This window comes from Hylaeus volcanicus, chromosome 7 (genome assembly GCF_026283585.1).
Source record: "Hylaeus volcanicus isolate JK05 chromosome 7, UHH_iyHylVolc1.0_haploid, whole genome shotgun sequence".
NCBI lineage: Eukaryota > Metazoa > Arthropoda > Insecta > Hymenoptera > Colletidae > Hylaeus > Hylaeus volcanicus.
This window is the reverse complement of record NC_071982.1, coordinates 12903749-12928447: the sequence shown is the minus strand read 5'-3', so window position 1 is coordinate 12928447 and position 24699 is coordinate 12903749. Positions and strand designations below refer to the sequence as shown.

The following is a 24699-nucleotide window of genomic DNA, read 5'->3' as shown; positions in this document are numbered from 1 at the left end:
ATAGAGAAGAGTGATCAACCTTCTCAAATACCAAACAAAATGATAATAAACATTTCATAGTGTACCATTCACCCTTGACTGAAAGAATGAACGTTAATTCTTTTTTTTTATCAAATTTATCATCCAGAACCATGAGATACCGTCCTTGACTCGGAAAATGTCCTGAAAAGACAATAAAAAATTTTACGTTAGTTTTGTGTCGAGGATTACACAATTCATGTTCAACGGGAAGTGAATAATTCCGGATACAACGTGTCACCGAAACGTCCACTGAACTCATATTCTTTTCAAAAGTGGAACGACGAACAATTAACGTCGAAACGTTTTCCTGTTAATTTCGTTTATATACCCGACCGAAAGGGAACAAAGTTCTATTAGGTGTACGTTAAATTGGTGAAACGTTGGATCCATAATGACAAATTTTGTTCTATTTACAATATACTGTGTAATCCTATTTATCCTCGACGAGGGGGTAGTAAGTTGTTTTAATAAATATTAAAGTATACTTAAATCAATTTTTTTTAAAATATCACCTTGTAGAAAACAACAAGACAAAACTTTTATATTTACAATTTATTCGTCCGACGTTTAGTTTCAAAAATAAAAATAAAAAACTTTAAAGTTCTTTTTCGTAATCGAATTTCAAGAAAAAGGACTTGTAAGCTTTTAACTTTTATTTTTGAAACAAAATTTCTTATGAATAAACTGTAAATTTAAAAAAGTTTCGTCGTATCATTCTTTGTGAGGTGATATATTTTTTAAAATTCGACTGTTCTAGTTTCTTTAGAATCAACGCTTTTTTTTAATTTATTCATGAAACTATTCCTTTTCTTTAGGCTTTGAGATGTCGTTCGGCGAATCAAGAAATGGATATGCAATTTCAAAAGGTTCTACAAACTTGCAAAAAGCGCTATTCTGGTTCTGGTATGGACAACGATGATTCTATGTCTTCAGAAAGCGAAAATTCAGAAAGCGATTATAGTTCTGAAGAGAAAATGTTCTCTACGCAGATGGACAGGACCTCTTACAATCGCTCCATGAATAATAATCAAAGATACAGGTATAAGTTGAATAATACATAATTTCTGACACTATAATTAGCGATTACAATTATCCGAATATTACAAGTATTTTTTCTTTTTTTCTTATATAAAACATAATTCCATATAATATATATATATAATATTATATTATATATAATATATATTGATATCAAATATCTTTCATAATTTTCAATTATTATTTTACAAACGTTAATAAATTTTAATTCATCTTTTTATGTGCGCAGACCTTCTGAAGGGAATAGCGACATCCGTTCATCTGACTCCAAAAATAGAAATTTCAGGGATTTTCAAAATATGAAAAATAATCGTAGAATTAACGATCAGAACTCAAGTCGGCGCAATAAAAATGACGAGTTTAACAATGAAAATACGCGCTATAATAATAATAGTAATAATAACAATCGAGAACAATCTGTAAGTTCGAGCAAAATTATAAATGATTCCAAATCTTTCAAATTTATTCTCTAACTACGTTTGAACGTAATCATAAAAACTGAAAACTCAAATGAAATTAGCTGAATTGCAATTAAATTGCAATTAATGTGCACGTAATAAATAACTTTATTATTCGATAGCAACTTTGATATAAACTTTATTAAGTCTTAATATTTTGCAGTGCATTGTGCAGTGTTTTTTCAACGAATTGAACGTTGTAAGTATGATTATTATAATTCAATTCGATACTTCATTTAATAACCTTTTATATATAAAGTGTATTTAAACAAAAATAGTACGTACATAATTTATTATTAAAATTTCTCATTCATTATTTGGAAAAATAGTTCTATTTACATCTTTTTCATTGAAACATTTTCTTTCTAAACATATGACGAATAATAATAGGTAGATCAAAAGGGATTTCCAAGACGTGACTCTGTGATTCCATTAATGAGTCAAAATATTCAAGATCCAGAATTAAGAGATTTTGTTGAAGAATCAACTATTGAATGCTTTCGTTATCTCGAATCAAATAAAAGAGACAAGTGCGAATTCTCGCAGAATCTTTTGAAGTGTTTAGCTGAGAAGGGACGTGAAGTAAGTGTTTAATAAAATTTATATTCTTTAATAAATAATGGAACTTCAATTCCATTGAAATTATTCTCTAATTTTGTTTCACTTGCTTGCTATTATTTTACCATGGTAGTAATTAAGAAACTAACAAATATGTTGAAATAAAAATTATTCTATTTTCAGAAATGTGAAGACTGGGAAAATTGAAGAAGTTTCATCGAATATGTTAGAAAGCAGAAAATAGTATAGAAATAATGTATATAAAATTAATAAAGGTAGTGAACATTTAAGTATAACTAATAAATCATATAAAACAGCGAATCCTTTTGAAAAGATGTAAATGTTCTATTATAATACCTTCAGAACCAATGCTTGAGGATTTCTATATTGCACGGTTTCCATTAATTGTATTGTACAAAGTATGAAATGATAATATTGTGAAATAAAACAAGTGATTAATACTTTATAATGACATTATAAATTGCGTTAAAAATCAGTGTTTACAAAAACATTACTTATACTACATTACATACTATAATGCTTTCAACACCATACAAATTGAAAGTGTAATTGCACATAGTTTAAATGACGTTACAAAGAGAATTTTTACAACATTTACAAGTAATGTTTTCGATTATAATCATCATTACTGCAAAAATATTGAAATTCTTAAATGTTGCCTTATATGGTAACATTTTTGTCACAATTCAATGAACATTAAAAATAATTTCTATAACAAATAAATTATCACATAAACAACATTTTTGTGATTATTTAGTAGTAATATTATATATTATTTTCAAAATAGCCTATTGTATCAGCAATGCAAATAACACCATTGCAGCGGATAAATATTGCTTCGCAGCGTACTCGAAACGTTAAAAAGAAGGTCAAGGCAGAAACTATTCAACAGTAACATTTTTTTCGTAATATTTCTCATTTTTATATTTTTTTACGTTTTGTTAAATTTTAAACATTCAAAAATGATCACAGCTTATGCTTTTCTATAGCACTGATGATAACAATTCGAGATGAATGCGTTTATAAATTTTTGTATATTCTTGCATTATTGCAGGTATATAACATTTTATCAGAATTTTTGAATCTACCATTGCAAAATATTTGATACGAATCATTGCTAGTACTATCGTTGGGTTACTTAAATTCCAAAATTTTAATCGAATGAATAAACTATATTATTTTCAATTTTTACAGTTATACCCACTATGCTGTATTATAATATACATATATCGTGATATATTACTATAAATATAAAAGACTATTTCCTTTTTTTCAAATCTTCAAAACGTTTCATTAAATCATCAAAATCAATGTCTTCGCTAGAAGACGGATCATTGGGGGGTAAATCATTTTGTGTTGGTACAGCTGGTAAATCTGGGAGCTGAAAGTCATTCATTGGCATTTTTGATCTCGGCTGTGGTTTTGGTTTCTGATCGGACTGTAATAAAAAATCATAGATTACTATTGCAATTTATATCTACATATATAACGATTTTCAATATTCTCATTATTGCATCACCTGCTTATTTAAATCAGGTGGAAATGATGGAGCATATGGTGGAGGTAAATCATTCTCCTAAATAAAAAATGTTATCATTAACAGATTATGAATAAAATAAGAACTTGGTAAAACATCGACAATTTTAATTATTTTCAGAGAGTATTAGAGATACTCACAGGTTTGTTACCATTGGAATTGTCTAATGGAATGTTGTAAGAAACAGTAGGATTGTAAGAAACATTTTGATCTTTACTTTCTAAGGGTCCTACTGGAGGTACAAATCCTATAGGCCCTTTCTCTGCATTCTGAAAATTAAAATAAATTAATGTAAAATTCATTTTATTTGATGTATAATAATAATTCCCACTTACTATGAAATTAGCTGCTGGATTTGGTAATAGTGGAGGTTGTGGAAACCCAATGAATCCCGCTGGTTGTGGTACACCACCTCCCGAAGCTATATCTAAGTTATTTCTTGTTTCTCCGTTACCACCAACATCTATCAACAAAGCGTCTTGTCCCTCAGCCATTACCTATGATGTTAAAATTATATGCATTGATTATTGCCTTGATACTAATCTATGTAATGTTACCATATACTATATTTATTAATGCTCCTTGGTATTAATGCTTACCTGAGGATCTGGCTCGTATTCGATATTATAATTCTTCGCAATTTCCACAAGATATTTTTCAACGAGTAACTTAGATGGTGACTGCACGCTCATTTTATGTTTTAACTTCTCGGAAATAGTTTGCACTGCCTCTTCTCTGCAAGCATCCGTATATTGTCTGCCGTACTTAGCTATCAAAATATCAGAAATCACTTTAATTTCTTGAACATCAGTTTGGATTCTTGGCGCAGCCCAGATTATCGTAGAAATAGCTTCTGCCAATCCTTCGTCCAAATTTCTGTAATTTGGAGTACAAATAACGTAGTACGATGCATTAAATGCAATTAATATTTACTAACAAAAATAACATTACACTTACTTCATCTGTTGAATAAGTCCAAAACGTGCCAACAGAAGATCACAATACATTTCAAGCAGCTCCATAGCCTCGACCATGTAATCTTCTCTAATAATGTGTTCGACGCGTATTTTTGCTCTCTCGATTTTTCCCGTAGCAATGTAATCGGCGATTTCTTTCCGTGCTTTCTGAGCGAGCTCAGTTTTTTTCTTCTCGAGTAATTTGAGCCGATTTATCGCTAGACGCAAATGCGTCTTCAATTTTGTATAATTCGGTCCGCTTGAGAACATTTTTGTTCGATTCTTCTTATCACAAGTGCGAGAAATTAACACGATTTCTCATACTCTTACGTGGGAGATAGGTAGAGGTTATTTCGGAGAGTGACAGAAACTGACAGCTCAGACCAAATACAATTCAATAATCAGTTTTAATGTGTGTAATATGTATGATTTCCCAACGTCGTGGAGCTTGGATAAGGAATTCGACGAGTATACTATAGAAAATACGAATTGTAGAGTACACGATACGAATAAGATGATAATTAATATCAAAAAATAAATTTATAAATGAAGAACAAGTGTCTGCGCATTAGACATCATATTTCTACGAAACTTCAGTCACGGTTAAGTTAAATTGCTATACGTGCATGAATACATGCAAACGAACTGAACCTGATGTACTCAGGTTAGGTTAACAGTTTACTTCGTATCGCGTCTGCGCAAATGGAGGATTACAAACTGTATGGCGCGCATTTCAAAAGTGTAATATGTATTATCTGTACATCGACTTACATATAAACCTGTAGAGTGGTTCTTTTTTGTTTGTTTACTCTTTGAATTTTCTTGGAGTTGATTTGTCATGAACTAAATGAATCACATAAATGTAAAATGAAACTATTATGATATAAAATTATCGTAACTGAATATATCGTGTATTACACAAATTTAATAGAAAATAATTTGTTTGTATTTTGATAATCCACTTGAATTTAAATGGATATTAATGTTATTCAAATGTAGATACAAGATGAAACGAATTTCGGAGTATTGAATGATTTTGAGCTGGAGAATTTCATGTTACCTGAAGAAGAAGAAGAACAACAGTTCCTCTTAGTTTCCCATGTATCCACACCTCCAAATCCTTTTACATTCATAAACTGTCAAGTTTGAATCTCTATAGTTTTAAAATTACTTTATAATTGCTTGTTTATTTCTACAATTAACATTTGTACAATTAACCTGCAGAAGTAATTGCACAGAGGCTTGAACCAATACAAGTAACAGTTCTTGAATTGCAACCTCTTAAGAAACTATGTTAAGTAATAACGTATTACGAAACGCGATTGGAAATGTTGCAATTCATACAGTGGTAAGTTTTTATAATGAGTATATGTAAAATATACGAGTATATGAGTATATGTAATTGAAATCACTGGATTGCTTAACGAATGATCTCAGTAGGCCGTATACTCATCTACTCATCATATCACAATTAATATTGAACATTCAGTAAATTTAAGTCCAAGTATAATAAATGCACCAAACCACCAAAGAATTGGAAACACAATTAAATAGAAGAAAACTGAATAGTACATCAGGGTCCACTTCTAGGTCAGCATTTGCTCTTTTGAAGTTTTGTACAACCTATAATATAAGTATTTAGAGCATTTCTAAACGTATTTGGCACAGCGTAGTATTAGTTTTGCTCTTGGTAGAAAATAAGAGATAAGTTTTATTTTTTGTTATAGTTATAGGGCATCTTTAACAAAAACAGTAATATGAATATCTCTTACTAATAAAACATGTCTTTGTTAAGTTGTCTTTATATTAAATTATATTTTTTGTAATATTATGGTAGGTAATTACAATTGTTATTAATATTACTTAAGAAGTATGCGCTTTCTAAATTTACGTTATACATCTAAGTTTATATTATACAGCATCGTTGCAATTTCGAATTGATTCTGAGATTGTCTAAATTAAATACATGAAATGCCCATTTTAGATTAAAAATACGGTAATTACGTGGTAACCAATTTAAAAAGGAATTGATTAACAACATATTGATGAATGTCAATGCGTGTACAGCAGATATTAATATAATTATTATTCTATGCAACTTTTAGAAATCTACGTTTTCAATATTTTTGCAGGTATCGAATAACACATAAAAGCTTTATTATTTAAGCTTTCTTCCCAATATTTTCTGTTTTCAATTTATTTAAATTGTAATTTTCACAAATAGATATAAAATTTGATTTTTTTTGCAACAAATATTGCTTCTATACATATATTACTTTACTTTTATAAAATTCTATAACATAAGATCGTCACGTTTAGGTTTACAGTTTTTTCTCCCAAGCAATAGTACAAGTTACTTATAGTGCAATTTTAATAATACTTTTATATTACACAAAAGCCTGAACATTTTTAAGTAACAGAAATACTCAAGCTAAGCATATTAAAAATATATTTTATTTACCAATATGATTCAAGTCTTTGCAGAATGTTTTAATAGATTTATAGTTAACATATACATTGCAAAGTATGCAAATATGCATGTCAGCCATGATTGCTTAGACTTTAATTACTTCAGTGAAACAATTTTCGACAGCTTTCTTGTCTTAATAAGCTGGTGCTGTTTTTAGTGGACAAGCATTAAATATCTTTCTCGTTATACATATACCTGTGCTATGAGCGACTTTTATCCGTGTATTATTATTCACGAAGTCTTGCTAATCGCTGGGTAAGTTCATCCTGTTCTTGGCTGACAGTAGCTGTGCCTATACTACCTAATTGTTCAGATGGTAATTCCATATTCAATTCCAATCTGTAACAAATTATATAATGTATATTGTATGTGATTATTAAATTTATATTATATTAAATAATTATTTTGCTTTATACAAGGTTTTGAGAAAGAATACTCACCCAGCTTCATCTGCAACTTGTTGTAATAATGAATCGACATCATTCTGTGGAACATTAGTAGTTGTTGTTTGAGACATTGCATTTTCCATGTATGAACTTTGGACGTCTAGATCTTCAAATTGACTTTCAAACTTATCCATTAGACCTATGATTAATTTTGTACAGAATAATTAACATCATTCTTTGTGATATATTATACATATATCAAATTCATAATATAGTCACAAATATTTATCAATCTTAAATTTAAATAATAATATAGTAAATCTAAAGAGAAATCTATAAACATCTATGTATATTATTTCATATTAAGTAATATATTGTATATTTGAGATTGACATATTCACCTGAAATTTTTTCTAGATTCATTGATTTCATTGCAGCATCCATTGCTTTCACTACACCAGCCATTGACTGAGTGACTTTACGTGTAGTCAAAGCAGTTTGTACTCTGCTAGCTACTGCATCAACTCTTGCACTCATACGTAAATAATTTAATGCTTGATTCTTTTGACGAATTGCATTTTCTGCATGAATACGGGCACCTTCCATATTACCTTTTTGAATGGCCTTTTTTATTTTGGCCTTCTCAACTTTTTCTTCTTTCTCGCACTTTTTAGAGTTTCGCTCCAACTCCTTTACTGCAAACTTGAGATTAAATAAATTTTCTAATCGATAATTTAGGAAAATATATTACTCCTTCTAATTCGCTTAATTTATTGTTGGATTTCAATTGCTTAGTTGTAAATGTTAATTATATTTATATATAACTGTATACATATAACAGCTTTATATACTTTCTTACTTTTGTAGATTTTATAAAGAAAACTTAGATTGATAAGGTCATAAAATGTTTCGTACAATTTAAAGACTCAAAACTATCGTAAATAGAATTTTTTAAACTCGAAACATGTTTATTCTTAGAATAGGAACTTCAAATTCTAACCTCACAAAATCTAACCTGACCTTTCTTAAAAGGATGCAAACTGTCAAATTTTATTGAAATAACGCGAAATATGTTTATACAACGTACATAATTTGTGTTTATACAAATAATTCATGTTATCTAACAAAGAAAACATTGGTTTTAATTAAAACCATAATGAAATAAATAATGTTAAATTTGTGAAATATTTTGATAAGGATACTTTCCATCTGAGAGACGGACATGGCTGATTGTTCGGCACCCGTTGTGACAAAATTTACAAAATAAACGTCTGGACCAATAAAGCGAATCTTCTCCTGAAGAAGATCTGGTAAGTATCAAAATCACGATTTGATAGATTTCACTGTCATTCAACTAAGTGAATTGACATGGCAATCGTCAACATCAACAGGTATTACACAATTACACTTGATTACACTAAGTACTACACACTTCGTACAAGGCAGTATTAGTGTATTAGTCACTATTATTACCATTTATTACAAATCTTCTTCAAGTGAATGAAGTGAACATAAGTGACAATTCAATTTCCATTCAGTAGATGGAAAGATTGAAAATGCTTTTTAATATAAAAACTGCCATACCGGCTCAACTTTACTTCGGGCCACTAAAAATTATTGATTTTTTTTAATACCGTTTAGTAGCTTTTGATGCCTAAATCACAAAAATGGATGTTGTAATGTTAAGAAACAACTGTTTAAAAATTATGCGTATGTAAAGTTGAGCACTTTTGACGTATTTAGTAACATTTACCGATGCTCTGTTGGTAAATTAGGTAGGGAATATTATTCTTCCGATCACTTGTGATTAGAAAATTCGGATCGCAATAATAAAAGGCTAAATAAATAAATGATGTAACTAATAGGAATAATCCCCGTAACATGTTTTTAAACCTTTAATTATTATTTTTATATTTTCTTCGAATTTTAATAGAATCGCCTAGATATCGATACCATTTCGTTACAAGCGCCACTGGTGTAGTGTTTTTAATAACTCCCATGATAGTTACATTATTTTTCACGATAGCAATATTTATTTTACAACATATTATCCTGATGCTTACTTCGTTACTTTCAATAATATTGTGAATTTTGTTCGCGTATTTCTTATAAAATGTAAGGTTATGTAACTATACGTTACTTTTATTCGATGAAGTTTGCCTTGTGAATATTTATTGTTTAAGGTTTTATGTAGAAACATCATGCCTCTAAGATGGATATTCCGAATGTTTCGACCGAAAAATGTTGAAGAAGCTGCATTGTTTAAACAACGTCTTTCAGTACTATATGCTATTGTAGGATGGAACTTTGGTGCTCTTACTTTGTACACGATTTACCGGGAACAAATACCTGCAGATAAAGATGCGCAAAGTATTTATAATGAACTCAACCTATTTTGTGTTTATTAATTGTTACAATTTCAACATTGTATTATATAAAACGAAAATATTTTCAGGGGAGGCATTGTTACAAAGATTATCTAGAAGAAGAGATATACACTACATACGGGTACACGGAACGTCTGTGGTAGAAGACAAAATTATCCCAAAATTTGAAGACACTTCCAAATTGACAACATTAAAAAAGAAAGAAGATGTGTGAACAATATATAGCATAATGATAGTTTAATATTTAAAATTTAAGCTAGTTTATTGATTAATACATATTAAAATAGATTAAAAAAAAATAAAATTCCATTAAGCTCATACTATTCACAAATACAGTTATGAGAATATCTTGGTCAAATTCATTCAGGAACTCTTCTCAATGTGTAAAAGGTAAGGCAATTTAAACTGTTCTTCTCGATTTAATCAAATTTTACTCAAGGAAGAGACTGTCGTAAAGCGATTGCTCCTGACAAGGAATTCGAAGTTTCTGGATTCAATTCCTTTAACCTTTGTTCCATTTCGCATAATAAAGCTGACCTAAACGAACATGATATTAGAGCGATGCGCATTAACAAAAAATCATCCCAACAGAACGTAACAAACCTGTACTCTTCGTAGCGCATGACTACTTCCTCCAATTCTTGTTTGTACAATCTTGTAAGCATGGCATTGAAACAATCGAGTTCGGGTAGACGAAAGAGCTCCCACCGTAATTTACGATCTAACGCTACCGATGCTCTACTATATACATACAACCAGTGAGGTATTTCTTCATTCAGATACGGATTAGCAGGGACTAAGACACTATGGGAGTGAAAGTGCGTGTGACGCGGGGGTGCTACAACGCGTACTGCTTGGATTTCATGGGGATAACACGGATGCTCATACTGAGCTTGTCGCGTGATATGGCTGAAAACAGTTGATAACGTTTCTTAAACATGATAATTCAAATCTCAACTTTAGTCATACTCACTTAACATAATAAACACCATATTCTGGGGATTCTATTCTTTCCCAACCTGTGGGTAAACCCTCCTTTTCGAGGGGATGAGACCAATGAGTGGTCTTTGTATTATGATCTATGTAATACTTCCTACCCCTAAGAGTAAAATCAACGGACCATCCAGGGGGTAAAGGAAGTTCTTCTTGTTGTTCGTTTCTAGAACTCGATCTTTCCGAGTGGCATCGACTGTATCTTAAAAATAAGATAAACAAAACGTATGTAATTCGATGCTTTTAGGCAAGCCAAGGGTAGTAGTAATTTTATACCCTGTATTTTGACGATAAACGGAATGATTATATTCTTCATAACCAGAATCAATGTCGAAAGGTTTATAAGGCATTTGCGGCGTTTGAACCCTATCTAAATGGTACTCGGATCCAGCGTACTGATTAACATAAGTATGAGATATAGCAGGCGAAAGTCTGGAATGATACATCGGAGTCGCTGTACGAGATGGCAATCCATCTCTTGTACTAGTATTAACTGAAAGACTGGCAAATCTGGAGAAATAAATTTTATAGGATTCTTTGGGTTTTATGGATAGTAGTGAAAACATTTTTAAATACATCGATAGATTACCTCTGGGCTAAGTCTGGCACAGAACTATTCGGAGTATACTTTCCCTCGTGACTTCCCAAACCTACAGCGCTCATTGTTGTTTTAGCGTTGCCAAATTTCTGTACCATGCTAGGTTGTTGTGGGATAGACTACGTAAAAATAAAGGTTTATTGGCCTACAATCATTTAATGAACACGATTACTAATTACCATTGATGTTGAAATAGTTTGATGATTATTACGATTTCTTGTTCTTCTATTCGGTTCTGTGGTCCATACATTGATAACTATAAATGAATCATACTTTGAGGAAGGGAATCGAATTAAACAGAAACACTGTTACCAGTTTACATGATACGATGCAAGTAAAATAAGTGAAAAGACAAAAATAACGTACTTGGCATTTCAGGTGGAGTTTCCTTTTTAACGTATTTCCCAACTACACCCTCTTTGATTGTCCTTAGATCTTTGTTCTTTCGCGACAACATGATGATAAATATCCGAGTAGAACGTCAAATCAATGGATCGTCGATATTTGGAACTTATAACCTATATTGATAGGATGTTATAATCACGTCAGTTCGACCATATTTCGTACACGTTAATTAATATAGAAGGACAATTACATTGTCGTTAACATGCTTCAGAAATTCATTTCACGCACGTGCCGAAATTATCGAGTATTTTCAATTTATATGCTGCGTTTGACGTAAGTTCTCATCTTTTCCTTCATGTTGGAAATATTTATAAAGAGCAAGTACCAACGATGAGTAACCGACAGCGTATTAGATATGTATGTTAATAATTTAAGAAAATAAAACTCTCCAAGATTGAAGATTCTCGAGAATATTTAAATTCTGCAGGGTGTTTAAAAGACCAATCATACGTTTTTTATTTACCTCATCAATGAATTGTTCATTGATTATGTTATATTCAATTACGAATCATAACCTATCTCAATGATTGCTATATATTATGAAATGAAATAGATTATGTAAATACATGTATTAACTTGTTTACAGGACGATATACCATGTATGTATATCAACAATACATGTGAATGTCACACGTAAATAGGGTATCATTGCATTCTTTTGGTTTTAAGAGTTCATTTTTAACTATTATACAAAACAAGGCTTTGTTCATGCAAAAGTAAAACGTTTAAATAGTTATTTTCAAATTTTAATAACAAAGGTCTTCTAATATTATTTTTGTAAAGCAAACTAGCTAATTTCTTTTTTTTTTTTTTTTTTTTTTTTGAACTCTTATAATAATCTTTCTAAAACAACTTTTAACTAAGTTTGTATATCTTTGGGCCACAGCTATATAAATGTATACAAATAAATAAGTAATAATCTTAATCGATTACTGCACTTAAATTTATTATATATGGATAGCTAACTATTCTTATGCTTAATATGACAAGGATAAATTAATCAACTTTCGTTTATGTTACTCTTTTTACATTCTAAAATCAACTGTACAACTGTTGGTTTCCTAACAGTGATTAATACGAGTATCTGAAGTATATATATCTATTAAATCTATATATACAATGAAATCATACCATCACTATAATTCGGACTAATCGTAAATAAGTTGAGGTTTGCTTGATTCGTAATTTGCGTAAAGAAAAAATGAAACCGATGGAATAATCGCTAAACGGTTGGTTTTTAACGATAAATACATACGATAGACTATCACAGTGTAGCTCGCGTTTGTATCCATAGGATTTCTCTATTGTTCCAATTCTTTTGATTATATTCCATTTCCCGCAAATTATGGAAGTACTTGTTTGTAAACATGTTGTCATCTATTCGGTTATTAATGATGTCGTACAAATGCAGTTTGTCACGATATAAAAAAATACTAATATATATCATTAGAATTCCTTATTATGTTAGACTTGAAACTGCGCTAAAATCTAAGTTAGCCCAAAACGTAATAATTATTAAAATGCTCTATCTGTGTGAGAATGGGAGGGAGGGATATATTTGCGAACTTAAAATAAAATAGGCCATAACGAACAGCTGACGAACCCGATGGTGTCCATGGTGTTTGAATAAGTATCGCGTTTAAAAAAGAATTGAAGAGAGTAGAAATAAATGAGACGTTCGTTTAATAAAGTGTCTATTTATGCGTATAGAACTCTTATGATTTTACCTATGTTGTTCTTCTCGCGTCACATTACAGCATTTACAATAATTATATACTTTTAATTTATTTTTGAACTAATCTTTTCATGAAGTGGAGATAAACAGTGTGTAATGTAAACAAAGTGTACTATGAGATATGAGGTAAAACATATTCGATGCGAAAACAAAAAATGGAAAAATAATATTTAACAAATATGTTAGATGTCTCTCGATTACTTCATGAAAATATGAGCAAGCAGTCACTCATTTTGTTAACCATCTATTTTATTAAGAGCTACTATTGTTTATTATTATTATTAATATTAATATTATTATGCAATGGTAAGAAACTTTAAAAACGATCCCCACGTCTTTGCGGTGGCCTGTTGGAGCACAGCTCCGAATAAATCTTATGCATTGTATCTCTATTATTTATTATATTTATAAGCAATGGATATTTTGGTACAATTAATTTTTTTTTATTGTATACTTGCCCCTCGCTTGTTTTGTTTTTTTTTTTATTATTTTTATTTAAAAAACAACATATATTTTTTTACGTTTTTGTTTCAGTGAATCGAACCTTATTATTCAATATTATTTCGTCGATATGCTTGCAGCATATCGGTTACGGGTCTCTCCCTCTTTGAAAAAATTTATTCCATTTGTTGCGGCCATGCAGTCGGCATAATGTTAATATTTATAGCACAGCGGTTCTGTACGTTACACGTGTTTACCACAGTTTAGTGTAATCGTGTATATGTGAATGTGTGACTCGTCGTATCATCAATATTATCATATTTTTATAATATAATGTATTATTATATATATATATATTTATATATATATATTTTTACCTAATTTTATTATGTTTTGTTATAGTTATCATTATCAATAATACGAATATATGATACATTTCAAACAACGCCCCCGCTGGCTCCGTCGAAGGCGAGAATCAGTGTAAGGAGGGTCAGTCATTAGAAGACATTAGCCGTGTAATAACCGAAGCGAATGTCACATGCAAAACTCAATGTTATAAGGATACATTTCGTCTACTTGTAATTTACACTTTGATCATCTCCTCCTACCGAGCACAGCTGAACTCTTTTTTTTTTTAAGAAGGGGCTAACATCCTCGTACTATGTGCTGACACTGAGTACATTATACAACTTAAATCATTGCTATCAAAGAAAAAAGGAAAAAAGAAAATTGGAAATTAATGTACACAATAAAAATATTAGAACTCATCAATCATCATCAAGAAGAAAATTGTGATTACTGCTTCCTTCGTTCGTGTGTTTTTTTCTTCTTCTCCGTTTCACCTCGACAGGCATAACTAACGAAAGGAGTTACATTACGCCAAAGAATGTCATTGTGAGACACTTTCCTTCACTAACAACAGTAATTTTTGCATGTAGTGTATGGACAATCGACGTAAACTAAGAACTAATGATCGGGCAGCGTGGTAATGTACTTCCACCTGCAATTAAAAGCGGTTATGGTTTCTGTAGAATGCGTAATAAATACATTACGATTTTATTATATTTAACCCTGGGAACACAGGGATTAATCATTACCAAAATAAGTAATGACCAAAACTATCTTCAACGATGGTCACTCACCAGCTCAAGGGCGGGCACGTGTCGCAGGTGCAGTAGTGACAGGAACTGAAGTGTTGGATGAAGCTGTCAGAGCATTACGTCGTTCTACTTCCAATTCATTCAGTTTCTTCCACAGTTCTTCCCTTTCCTTTTCTCTCTTCTTTTCTCTAACATGATCAAATATTTCTATAGATAATATAGATACTATCGATGCGTTTCTAGTATAATTTTTAGATATACAAAATTCTGACTTCGTGTTAATTTCTCTTTGAACCTTAAATGTTACTTACTTTTGCCTTTCAGACTTATAGCTGGCAGTAAGTTCATCGAAGAGCTTGCTATTCATTTCCATAAATGTTTTAAGAACGTTATAAACAAGCGCTATGATCGTCTGATTCCAGTGTTCCTTGCTAATTCTATACAATGCCGGGAACATGATTCCCATTATTACATGATTGTTTTCTTCGATTAGAGACATTATGTACTCGTTATTCCAAAAGTACAATGCTCTCTCAGCTATCTGTAATCGAGAATGTTGCAACATTAAAACGATTATCGTACGAGGAATAATTATTTTACAAAAGCGATTTGCTTATGTAATATTAGATTTCTAATTCAAGTACCTGAAAGTGTGGCGAAGATACACAACGTGCGATCTGCCTGAACAAGGGTTCTTGTATTTTAACAAATTGGCTAGGTTCTATAACGTCCAAAATTTCTTCAATTTCACCAAGGAACATTACCTCCTTCTGGCTACATGTTTTAGGCCAGAATTTAAGGAGGCCTCGTATAACTGGTTCCGTTAGAGTTGCATCTTTTTCAAGAAACTGTACCACACAATAAGCTAACTGCGCGTGGTATAATGATACGCACTTCACCTTATGCAATGGTAGCAGCACCTGTGGACCAACAAGTGATAAATCACAGATTGAAATATATCTTACGAATTATACGTTTATATGAGAAATATTTACCTTAACCAAAAATTGCTTGTGCTCGATTTTTAAAGGAAGGGCAAATCCATTGATAATGCTACCCAGAATTTCCAGAAGTTCGCCGACTCCATTGAAATGCTCAGTTTCATATACAAACCTGCAATAGTAGCAAACAGTTTTAGCTAAAGATTCGTTTATTTATATACCCATCATTATGAAACATAAATACCTCAAAAAAATGTTGTTTATTTGTTTGCGTATGAAGGCTCTAAGGCCAAGGAACTTCCCATAAATACGATGCAAAACAGTTTTCAGCAAATCTCTTTCCCTAGGGTCTTCTGAATCAAACAATTCCAGTAACTACGAAAATAATGAATAATTAATTATAGTCAATGCCATATAGAAAATTGTAATGCTATATATCAAGACTATAATTTGTACCTGTAAAACAAATTTTTGGTCAATGACTTTTTTGCCAACCGTAGGTTGGAAATCTGAAGATTCAAGAAAACGTAGAAAGAATTCATAAACTAGCTGAAGGTGGGGCCAGCTCAACTCCAGTGTTGGATCATCCTCCTCTGGATCGAAATCAGGATTTTCGCTTGGTGGCAATGTGCGAAACAGATTTGCAGAAATCTTTAACAAACGTATTATTGTATTGAAAATATTTGATTGCACAGTTACAAGACCAAACATTATTTTTCCAATACCTACCATTTTAATAATTTCTGGGTAGACAGGCTCGGTAAGAACGCCTCGTCCAGTAGTGATGTATTCAACCAGTTCATTGAGCGTACTACGTTTAACTTCTTTGCCCTTAAGATCAGCCATCGGATCCAAAAAGTCAAAGGTCACGCAGCATTGTCGAAGCTTTCTAATGAACAAATCTTCTTGTTCCGACGGCGTGGCATCTGTAACATATCGGTAATTTTGTGTTAATTCAATGTAACTCATTTCACATTAATGCAAAACATACAAGCATTTCTTTTAACAAAAAATTTAGTAGTCGCATATTTATCATTATCATTAACAATTAATTGTGAGGATGGGTAAGTGGGACACGAGGAAAAACGCAATTAACTAGGTACATAAAGAGTTTTATTAAACAGGACGACATCCTCAAGGTCAAATTCCGAATATTTGAGCTAGATAGAAATCAAGGCACCGATATCTAGACTTTCTACCAAACGATTATTAAATAGATTAGATAGATACAACAGATATTACTCAATTGCATCTTTCCCTTTTATTTTCACCGGGTGTATATAAATCTAGTTTCGTTTTTATGTACTCAGGAGCTATATGTATCATCATTTATTATTTAATTTCATCGTCTTATTTGCTAAATAAAATTAGAACAGGTACATTTGCTCGATACATAATTCGATCTTAGCATGCGTGCATACGAACATAATTATCGTGTCTTAACGAATTATGTACCGACAAAATATATCGAACATCCTATTAGAGGTTATGTTCGGTGAGGTTATAATTCAAACAGCACGTGCGCGCCATTAAGTGTCTATACAGTCGATCAATGGCAGCACTGTACTTAACCGAGTACATTTCTTTCAGAAATGTGCACGAGTTTTAGCAACATGTTTTTGGTATCGTAAAACATTACAAATACCGTAATTTCTCTTTCTACCTTGTAAAAAAGAAACGTTTCAAGTTTATACAAATTTAAGTTCATACATTTTAAACTTGAGGAGATATTCTACCCTGTAATGTGTTCCTTGAGAAGATAGAAAAGCTACGTGACTAGGAAAGGGTCGACAGTGGTGGTCTATCCACCGAATAGATAAAATCTTAAAAAAATAGGATGCCATGATAAGCGACGAAATGTATGTTATTAAATAAAGAGAAATAAAATAATTTAGGTAAGCTTGTAGTAAGAGAAATCGTATTGGCACGCGAGAGAAATGGTATTGAACGTTTCACGCTTGCCAAACAGCTATCATAAAAGGTTGGAAAAATCGTTCGTCGAAAGCCGACGAGGCGACATCTCCACGCGGCATTTTATCGAGAATTCTTAACGAGAAAATAGCTGCCGCGGTATAAATTACGCGGGCTCTATTAACGCGTTTACATCGGTTTGAACATTTTCCCAGTGGATGGAGTTTTTTTTTTAATTCGTGGTGAACGAACGGAGAGAGGAGGAATGGAGGGAGACCGGGAGAGAGAAATAACAGAATAGAACCACCTTTTTCATTTTTACTTCCTTTTTCAACCTGCGAGAGTCCACATTACGATTCCTCAATTTTTATCTCCTTTCGATTGTGATGTATCGATTTCTGTGGCGGTGTGAACTTCGAAATTGTATCGCCATTTGTACCCTATGAAGCCTTTGATAGAAATGCACAGAAAACGAATGATTATTCGTGGAATGAAGGGAGACTTTTGGATGCTAAAGGAGGTAGCCTTTCTCCATACATATTTTTATTAAATATTCCTGATTCTACAGGGTTGAGTATCGAACCAAACAAGCCCTGCAATTTTTTCAGAACAGAACATCGAGTACTTGGATAATTTACATGAGAGATAAAAATGTAACTGGTGCAAAAAAAAAAAAATAGAAAAACTATTGGTACGTTCGCAAGCCATCTCACGGATGAAACGCATAACATGACGCCTGCAGCGTGTAAACGGTTAAGATCGTTTAAATTCAATCTTTCAATTCCACACAATGTCTCCACCTCGCGCGTTTGCGTCTATACAAGATGTTAGATTAAGACAAACACTCGAAAACACGGCCGTTGCGAAACAATGGAAAACGAACGTGAAACCCTAGGCTTCGAATAAATCTGAAGTTTGCCGATATGTTTGTCTCGTTTCCTTCTTTGGAAAATGTTCAACAGAAGAAACGAGACAAACATATAAGCAAACTTCAGATTTATTCGAAGCCTAGGGTTTTCCCTATGAAGACTGTATAAGGAGATCCAACTCCCTAAGAAAGTTACTAGAAAACTTTTAGCAAAATCCCGAACTTGAAGTTATGAATATTTTGTCCACTCGCGGCACAAATGCGCACAGCTACGATATATATATATATATATATATATATATATTTCTATTAAAGAAAGAAAATTATTCTAGGTTTCTTATTGGGTTATTTTTTGTAACTAGTTACTTCTGATGCATGTAAGAGCCCCATCCAGCGCCTCTTATACAGGATTCAGAGAGATATCTAATTGCAGTGACTGACTGTCCACGAAATATTAACTCGTCGATTTTTAGTCGCAATCACGTCCGAGTACCGTTAAAGTGGCCAATAAAACGATCGATGGAAGACTCTTGACATACATACTAATAACGTGTGTCCCGTGCTTGTGAATATTAACCTAAATACGACGATACTGTAAACCACTCTAAAGAACGTACTATACAGGGTGTCCCAAAAATGTTGTAACACCTTGAAAGAGGTGGTTCGCGAGGTGATTTGAAACAACTTTTTCCTTAGCGAAAATGTTGTCCGAGGCTTCGTTGAGGAGATATTAACGGAAAACATTGACCAATCAGAGGGCTAGGCGGCCGCGCTCCCCGACCAATCAGAGCGCGCGTATGCCAATGGAGCGCCCGCGGTCGTAAGCTATTCGATAGGCGGTCGCGTTCCACCGGCATCCTCGCACTCTGATTGGTCAGTGTTTTCCCGTAATATCTCATCAACGAAGCCTCGGATAACATTTTCGCTAAAGAAAAAGTTGTTTCAAATCACCTCCCGAACCATCCCTTTCAAGGAGTTACAACATTTTTGGGCCACCCTGTATAACCAAATTACATATTGATAAAACAATAGAAACATTGCCAGACTTCATATAATTTGCCTAAATTTTTTAATTAATAGATATGCTAACCTTTAATTTTCTCGAAACGAGAGAACATGGATTTACACCACTTTCAAAATAAACGGTCCAATTATCTAAAATAATTTCTCAATCATATCTGTGTCTTCGGTAGTTCAAGCAGCATCATTCTACACTAATTCAGAGAGAGTTCTCCTCTTGCACGTATCAGAATTGAAAAACTGCAACGATAGGAAGTATCAATAACCAACAGTATCCACGATCAAAGATTTTTATGAGGTTGATGTACGATACCGTGAAGCATGCTACCTCTCCGTTTCCGCGAGAGTTCAGTATTTCACCGAGTGAGTGAAATAGATAGAGCGAGGGAGGAAGAGGGGTGAGGCTTGGCGTAATTCGATAAATTCATTGAGGCCACGGCGCAGCCTCATAGAAAGCAAAGTTACTTCGGAACACGATAGTCCATTCCACGAGGATAATTATTTATGCGCCGGCGATGTATCGATAAAGTGAAACCAATTTAATCGATGATCCTAGCATTCCGTTCCGAAGCTCCGATCGCCGGCGTCAGCTGTGCGATGAACTTTAAAAAAAAAAGCTCGCTATCTGTTAATTGCGACAGAGTTTACGTCGGTGGATCGACGTCGAGCGAAATCGAAAATAAATGAAGCGACGTAAACCTGATGGCGGATGAAAATAAGCGAGATCGTCCGAGTTGTTCTCGCGGATCCATGAGAACAACGATAGCCGACTGCGGACTCGTTGACCGACCTGAAAATAAACCAAACAGATCGTTCGACGAACCCCCTTGAATTTTTTACCACCGTTATGTGGGGAATGAGATTCCTATCGCGAAAGCGGAGGGAGACGAGCGAAACTTTAACGTCCAGATCGTGGTATGGTTCGATTGGTGGCCGAACTGTGAACCTTCTGACCCTTCCTACGTCTCCTACGTATACAACAGAATTACTAGTACGTTCTACCCCACCAACCGCTATAATAAACAATTCTTACGTTTCTATTTCCACCGCGAAGACATCAACCGTCTAATACCAATAATAGTTGAACGATTGCAAGGTCGCATAGTTAGACGCATCGGTATGCGTTTCAGTCTCGCCCCGACCGAGTCAAGAATTATTTTCATGGCTCGTTCGATCAGCAATCGTTGCTCTATCTTCTTCGATTCGGTGGAACGAAGACGCATCGTCCGTACACCGTGGCCGTGACTTTTCACATCGATTCACCGCTGAAAAAAAAAGAAACGTGTGCGACATGGGCGCCGCGTGATTATCGCGATCGTATCGATCCAAAAAGCTTTGTTAAGTTGTCCGTCGACCACGTATCCTCGATGCGAGATTACAGTAACCCGATCCCTTGGTATTTTAATTACATCCACGCGCGATCTTCGATTTTGAGGATGATCATCTTAAACACATTTATCGTTACTATACGTTATTCCTTTTGTTACGTTAGATTAGAAACCTTGTAAGTTATCAAACTTATTTCTCTACAATGAAGCTATATCGATCTCGATACCTACTATATGTATAAATTTGTTCTAGGGGTATTTTACTAAACTGATGTATACTTAGGGCTGCAAATGGACTTACAACACTTTCAAAATAAACGGTTCAATTATTTACTATACCAGTTTTCTTTTACTAGAACTATTTATCCCTTGAAACCTACAAACATTGACGTTTTATTAAAATAGCAGGCGTTCAATAGACCCACTTTAATCATTTCTTTGTTGTCCACAGAAATGATGCTTCACTGAAGACACACAGATATGATTGGGTAATTATTTCAGGTAATTATTTACCAGTTTTCTTTTACTAGAACTATTTATCCTTTGAAGCCTACAAACATTCAAGTTTCTTAAAATAGCAGGCGTTCAATAGACCCACTTTAATAATTTCTTTGTTGTCCACAGAAATGATGCTCCAGTGAAGACACACAGATATGATTGAGGAATTATTTCAGGTAATTATTTACCAGTTTTCTTTTACTAGACCTATTTACCACTTGAAACCTACAGACATTGATATTTTATTAAAATAGCAGGCATTGAATAGACCTACTTTAATAATTTCTTTGGGATCCACAGAAATTACTACAAATCTATACAGCATAGTTTTATCATATCTGTTTAGTCTTTAGTGAACTACAGTGTCCCTTGAAGCTACAAACATTGATGCTTTATTAAAATAGCAGACGTTGAATAGACCTATTTTAATAATTTCTTTGGAGTCCACAGAAATGATGCATCACTGAAGACAGACAGATATGATTGAGAAATTATTTTAGATAATTATTTACTATACCAGTTTTCTTGTACTGTAACTATTTACCCCTTGAATCTTACAAACATTGATGCTTTATTAAAATAGCAGACGTTAAATAGACCTGCTTTAATCATTTCTTTGGGATCCACAGAAATTACTACAAATCTATACAGCATAGTTTTATCATATCTGTTTAGTCTTTAGTGAACTACAGTGTCCCTTGAACCTTACAAACATTGATATTTTATTAAAATAACAGACGTTGAATAGACCTACTTTAATCATTTCTTTGGGATCCACAGAAATTACTACAAATGTATACAGCATAGTTTTATCATATCTGTTTAGTCTTTAGTGAACTACAGTGTCCCTTGAACCTTACAAACATTGATATTTTATTACAATAGCAGACGTTGAATAGACCTACTTTAATCATTTCTTTGGGATCCACAGAATTTACTACAAATGTATACAGCGTAGTTTCAGCACATCTGTTTAGTCTTTAGTAAACTACAGGAAGTGTCCTCTCAGGCACTTGAGAGACAATGATGGTTAAAACCGTAGGTTTCGAATAAATCTGAAGTTTGCCAACATCTTTCTCTCGTTTCCTCTTTTGAACATTTTCCAAATAAAATTTCTCAATGAGAGGGTAAACCATAGCCTAAACGAAAACTTTCTCTTTCTTTAGTTCTTTCCCTTCCTGCAGTGACAGGTATAACGTTGTGTATTTATTCTTAGTACACGTATTTATTCTCAGTACATTAATTTTTGTAGCAAAATGACACGTTGCTGTTTAGTAAATATTCCAACAGAGTACCTGAGCACCGGAGTACCACATTTTGAGATTCTAATGTCGTCTGCTGAAAAAGGTTGCGCACCGCTGAGGTGGAACCATTTACCTCTGGGTTAGGTTACACGGTAAGAGGCCAGGAATAGACGAAAACACGGGACGAAAGCGACAAAGGACAACGGCGTCAAAAGATATTCAATCGTTATTGTGTGTGAAACGAGTTAGCGTCGCCACCCCGCGAAAATTGCTGGAAGACGCGACCTTACTCGCTCAGGAAAGCAACGGCTAAGTTAACAACGAGGATTAACGAGGCCTGACCACCAGACTGAGGAATCTAGCGAACGAGACTGTAGATGACACTAATTAACCCTTCGCGCTCGACACCTTTTAAATACTGCCAACATCAACTGCTCCAAGCTCATAATTTCTTAGAAAAAAAAAAAAAAATAAAAGAAAAAGGAAAACGTGTTAGCTCGGTGCAATAGCACACGTAACACAGAAGAGCTCATGTACGTGTCCTGTTATAATTAATAAGCGTATATTGGGTTGTCCAGAAAGTCCATGTCGATTTTTTGTTGGTGGTGTAAGTTTGAATATATCGAAATGATTAAATACGAATAACATATATCCATCCCTTGAAAGGTGGAAAGGTTGTGAAACAAAATATATATTAACAAAAAATATATTAAAATTCAAACATGCCTTTGTATTTTTCTTAAAACCTGGCACGAACTTTCTGGACAACCCAGTAGCACACGAAAATAACAACAGGTAGAGTTAACCCTTTGCGCTCGAGGCATTTTCATGATAAATTTCTGTAAAATCAAAAACTCTACTCGGAAAAGAAACATGTACGAACATTCATGACTCGATGTATTATTATTTCAATTGATAATTAACTGTATTCTGATATAAGTAAAATTGAAATTGTACGTTCGAATAGATCGCTTTTGAATTACATACGTCGCCCTAGAGGCGCCACTAGAGCGCAAAGGGTTAACTTTAGTATATCCGTAAAGTAGCCAGTAGTAGACCCATATTTTTTTCATTCAAAGAGCGAAGCTTTGTTACACTCCGAAAGACGTCAAACTTTGTAAACGCTCTAGCCAGCCATTGATCTATTCACGGTTTCGAGGGGAACCTTTGTCGCTCCTGACACAATGAAGCGTTTGAACGACTCCAAATTTGGATGGAATTTTTTTTAGTACACCCCAGGCTTCCGCTCGTCCACGTTATTTTCATTTAACACGTTGGCCACCCCAGAAATGGGTGACAGGACTTTCCATTAGGAAATGAAAAAAAAATTAATTTCAAAGGCGACACAATAATAAAAATAAATTTGGACGGGAGTCGTGAATTTGACAACGTTGAAAAACTAAATACTACGACATATGTTAAATTATCTAATCTTCCAATAGACTCGAGACAAAATTTTAACTTTATAGAAATTATCACGAATTTTAGCTTGACTGTCAACGTGTTAACGCTATTATTCAGCTATGTGAAGTTGGCACCCGACTTTTCAAAAATTATTTTTTTTTTTTTTTTTTTTTTTTAAATAGAAAACGATAGTATTTCGTTAGTACCTGATTGTACCTCCAATAGTTTCGTTTGTACCTCGACCAATTAATAATTCAAAAAAAATTCAAGAACTGGTCAGCACCCGATATGGAGATTTTTGAAATCGGTTTTTCCCGATTCTTTAGAATCGTTCGTACCCGCCGGAATCGTTTTTCATTTCGTTTGTACCTCAATAGTTTA

General features: G+C 33.1%; 7 protein-coding genes across 13 annotated transcripts in view; 2 read left to right on the top strand and 5 right to left on the bottom strand.

Moving 5' to 3' along the window:
• LOC128880370 (uncharacterized) overlaps window positions 1–205 on the bottom strand; it is a 1684-nt gene extending 1479 nt beyond the window's left edge. For 2 of the 4 annotated variants that reach the window (XM_054130388.1, XM_054130390.1), the window contains exon 1: window positions 20–140. Coding sequence is in view for 1 of the 4 variants with exons in the window: in XM_054130391.1 (XP_053986366.1) it covers window positions 66–68 (3 nt within the window). In the remaining 3 variants the exon portion in view is untranslated. Of the gene's footprint in view, window positions 1–19 lie in introns of all 4 variants that reach the window. The other 2 variants (XM_054130389.1, XM_054130391.1) reach the window with 2 other exon arrangements.
• Window positions 206–358: 153 nt separating this feature from the next.
• Window positions 359–3386, top strand: LOC128880367 (odorant-binding protein 59a). Its single transcript, XM_054130384.1, has 6 exons — window positions 359–475; window positions 837–1060; window positions 1289–1478; window positions 1681–1716; window positions 1908–2099; window positions 2259–3386. The coding sequence occupies exons 1-6, from the start codon at window positions 413–415 to the stop codon at window positions 2280–2282; spliced, it is 729 nt and encodes a 242-aa protein (XP_053986359.1). The 5' UTR covers window positions 359–412; the 3' UTR covers window positions 2283–3386.
• Window positions 3116–5335, bottom strand: LOC128880366 (IST1 homolog). The gene is made up of 6 exons (XM_054130383.1): window positions 4591–5335; window positions 4233–4509; window positions 3969–4130; window positions 3774–3902; window positions 3616–3672; window positions 3116–3534 (listed from the first exon to the last, which is right to left on the bottom strand). The coding sequence occupies exons 1-6, from the start codon at window positions 4857–4859 to the stop codon at window positions 3355–3357; spliced, it is 1074 nt and encodes a 357-aa protein (XP_053986358.1). The 5' UTR covers window positions 4860–5335; the 3' UTR covers window positions 3116–3354.
• A 1040-nt stretch (window positions 5336–6375) lies between these two features.
• On the bottom strand, window positions 6376–9142 carry LOC128880368 (charged multivesicular body protein 1b). The gene is made up of 4 exons (XM_054130385.1): window positions 8648–9142; window positions 7847–8167; window positions 7500–7644; window positions 6376–7398 (listed from the first exon to the last, which is right to left on the bottom strand). The coding sequence occupies exons 1-4, from the start codon at window positions 8667–8669 to the stop codon at window positions 7287–7289; spliced, it is 600 nt and encodes a 199-aa protein (XP_053986360.1). The 5' UTR covers window positions 8670–9142; the 3' UTR covers window positions 6376–7286.
• Window positions 8606–10141, top strand: LOC128880371 (uncharacterized). Of its 4 annotated transcripts, none has more exons than XR_008457807.1 (3): window positions 8606–8755; window positions 9629–9815; window positions 9901–10141. XR_008457807.1 is itself a non-coding variant. In XM_054130392.1 (2 exons), exons 1-2 carry the CDS (start codon window positions 9647–9649, stop codon window positions 10044–10046), a joined length of 315 nt encoding a protein of 104 aa, XP_053986367.1. In that variant the 5' UTR covers window positions 9629–9646; the 3' UTR covers window positions 10047–10141. The 4 variants fall into 4 exon arrangements, 1 of the variants encoding a protein (XP_053986367.1); XR_008457806.1 differs by lacking the exon at window positions 8606–8755 and adding an exon at window positions 9229–9560 and having other exon boundaries at window positions 9640–9815; XR_008457805.1 differs by lacking the exon at window positions 8606–8755 and adding an exon at window positions 9232–9560.
• On the bottom strand, window positions 10053–12613 carry LOC128880364 (scaffold protein salvador-like). Its single transcript, XM_054130380.1, has 8 exons — window positions 12019–12613; window positions 11790–11941; window positions 11603–11679; window positions 11415–11542; window positions 11102–11335; window positions 10806–11027; window positions 10436–10741; window positions 10053–10369 (listed from the first exon to the last, which is right to left on the bottom strand). Exons 2-8 carry the CDS (start codon window positions 11878–11880, stop codon window positions 10267–10269), a joined length of 1161 nt encoding a protein of 386 aa, XP_053986355.1. The 5' UTR covers window positions 11881–11941; window positions 12019–12613; the 3' UTR covers window positions 10053–10266.
• A 1793-nt stretch (window positions 12614–14406) lies between these two features.
• The window catches only part of LOC128880363 (serine/threonine-protein phosphatase 2A 56 kDa regulatory subunit epsilon isoform), a 38623-nt gene continuing 28330 nt past the window's right edge, over window positions 14407–24699 (bottom strand). Inside the window, exons 3-10 of the mRNA XM_054130378.1 lie at window positions 16775–16971; window positions 16502–16696; window positions 16290–16420; window positions 16100–16217; window positions 15749–16024; window positions 15416–15645; window positions 15147–15292; window positions 14407–15004 (exon numbers count right to left, since the gene is read on the bottom strand). Of these exons, the coding sequence (XP_053986353.1) occupies window positions 15151–15292; window positions 15416–15645; window positions 15749–16024; window positions 16100–16217; window positions 16290–16420; window positions 16502–16696; window positions 16775–16971 (1289 nt within the window). The 3' untranslated portion in view covers window positions 14407–15004; window positions 15147–15150. The remainder of the gene's footprint in view (window positions 15005–15146; window positions 15293–15415; window positions 15646–15748; window positions 16025–16099; window positions 16218–16289; window positions 16421–16501; window positions 16697–16774; window positions 16972–24699) is intronic.